Source organism: Mus caroli, chromosome 16 (genome assembly GCF_900094665.2).
Source record: "Mus caroli chromosome 16, CAROLI_EIJ_v1.1, whole genome shotgun sequence".
Taxonomy (NCBI): Eukaryota; Metazoa; Chordata; class Mammalia; order Rodentia; family Muridae; genus Mus; species Mus caroli.
The window spans coordinates 83,894,247-83,896,270 of NC_034585.1; the positions used below are offsets into that span (position 1 = coordinate 83,894,247).

General features: G+C 41.8%; 1 protein-coding gene across 1 annotated transcript; it reads right to left on the reverse strand.

Moving 5' to 3' along the window:
• Window positions 1-1,245: 1,245 nt before the first annotated feature.
• Window positions 1,246-1,811, reverse strand: LOC110311149 (keratin-associated protein 8-1). Its single transcript, XM_021184384.1, has one exon. It carries the CDS (start codon window positions 1,770-1,772, stop codon window positions 1,587-1,589), a length of 186 nt encoding a protein of 61 aa, XP_021040043.1. The 5' UTR covers window positions 1,773-1,811; the 3' UTR covers window positions 1,246-1,586.
• Window positions 1,812-2,024: the final 213 nt, after the last annotated feature.

Consider the following 2,024-nt stretch of genomic DNA (forward strand, 5'->3'; position numbering starts at 1 on the left):
CATATCAGTATATTTCCTCATTCCAATTAGTTGGTCTTTTTTTTTTTAATCTCTCTTTACCTGTCCTATGATAACTTGTAGGTTTAGCTAAATCACAGTTCTCAGCATGAGTGAACATTGTGCCTATATGGGGGTTTTGAACTGAGGGTTGCATTGGCTGTAATGATGTCCACTGTTTTTAACATTGTGCCTATATGGGGGTTTTGAACTGAGGGGAGCATTGGCTGTAATGATGTCCACTGTTTTTAAAATGTTGTGCCGCTAGGTATTCCTGCACTTAGTGTTTGCTGCAATACATTTATCGGATGAAATACGTTGAAGAAAATTATCTTCCTAAATGATCCCTCCAGTTCTTACATGTGTAGGTGAATGATATGCAGTAAAATTGTTTCCAGATATTCAATGAAAACGCAGCATTCAGCCAAATTGCCCATTGCTAAGAATACTTGTCTCATACCCAAAATGTTTTCAACAGGAGGATTGAGATGTTTTCGACACATCTTATAAAAGAGCTATTGCTCTCTTCTCTAATGGAGCATAGAGAAAGGCTGATATATCTTCAGAGATACTCATTTGTTATAGCTCATATCTTTTATAGTGGAGCTCACCACCTGATATTGATTCTTCCAAGATTAAGAAGCTTCCCGTCATTGTCTCTAACCTGGGTGCCTCTAAGCTATAAAGGAGACATCTAAGATGATTTGATATGGGGGATTTATCACTTCAGTTAACAGAATCTCAGACTCAAAGGATGTGTGTACCTTCTCTATTACTTAATGCTCCAGAGTCCTTAAAGAGGGGACATGGTGCTAAATTCTGCAATCGTTATTCCCTGGGAGACAGATCACAGTGAGTTTCATCTACGCTAACCCAGAATAACTGTGAAAGTTTCTCCTGTTCTGTTTCACTTAGAGAAAGGCAGGCGATAGTGAGATAGAAGAGGGATGCCAAACAATGTATCCTTGACATGAGAGATGCCAGTCTCATAAAAACCCTCTTTGGATGTCTTACTCCAGTCCAGCTTCCATGCCACAATAAATTCACAACACAGGAAAAGCTCAGAGAAGCAACTCTTTCCAGGATAGTAACCAAACCTCTGACCAAGTTATCACACAAGATCAAAGAATATTTGCCTCTTCACAACTCCTAAGGCTGAGTGATTAAAATTAAACCTGCTTCCCTCCCCCAGTGAATGTATCAGAAAATATGCACATACCAAAAAGGAAACTCCACTCAAGGAATGAAATGCAAGCTCAGACAAATTTATTGAGAATTTGACAGACACATCCACAACTTCACCATAACAGGGAATCATGAGAGTCTTGAAATATTCAAAAGCAATACATGCCACATGGGTTGCCAAGCTTCTGAAAAAGTCCCAAATAAAGAGCATCCAGGAAAGGCAGAGTAAGGCATCATCTAGATTTTCAGTTCCTTTGCTTGAGACTCAGTTGTAAGATCTGAAAAACAGCTTCTTGGAAGAGGTTGATGAAGAAAGGGAGATGAAGGGTGGTGAAGCTGGAACCTGGAGGTGCCGCAGAGCCTTTGTGAAGAGATGGATCTGTGCCTGGGGGAATCACAGCAAATCAGTAGAGAGCAAATGGCCAGTATCTTCTGTAAGCCCCACAGCCATTGTAGCCATAGCCAAGACCATAGCCAACTGGAGAGTAGGTGCTACCATAGCCACAGCCAACACTGTACCCCAGAGGGTAGCCATAGCTGCCCCAGTAGCATCCTGGGAAGACAGCGCCCTCAGCACCGGTGTAGAACATGATGTCAGGAGTGGAAGGCTTAGGTAGGAGGGGAGTGAGTGTGATGGATTCTGTAGTCTCAGACCATCTTTATATACCCTGACTGGGGGGTGTGGCTTAAGAAAACACAAGGCCCTCATTTTCATTCTTGACACCAATTTGCACTACACAAAGCTCGTTAATTTGTTGTGCTCTTGCCTAAGAGTCTATGAGAAAGCTCTTTGTGATATAATGCAAGGAGTCGATTCCATCAAACAAGTTATGTGCCTTCCA

Bases quoted from the DNA above. Each gene is read 5' to 3' on its own strand.
- LOC110311149 (XM_021184384.1), bottom strand. From the start codon at position 1,772: ATGTTCTACACCGGTGCTGAGGGCGCTGTCTTCCCAGGATGCTACTGG.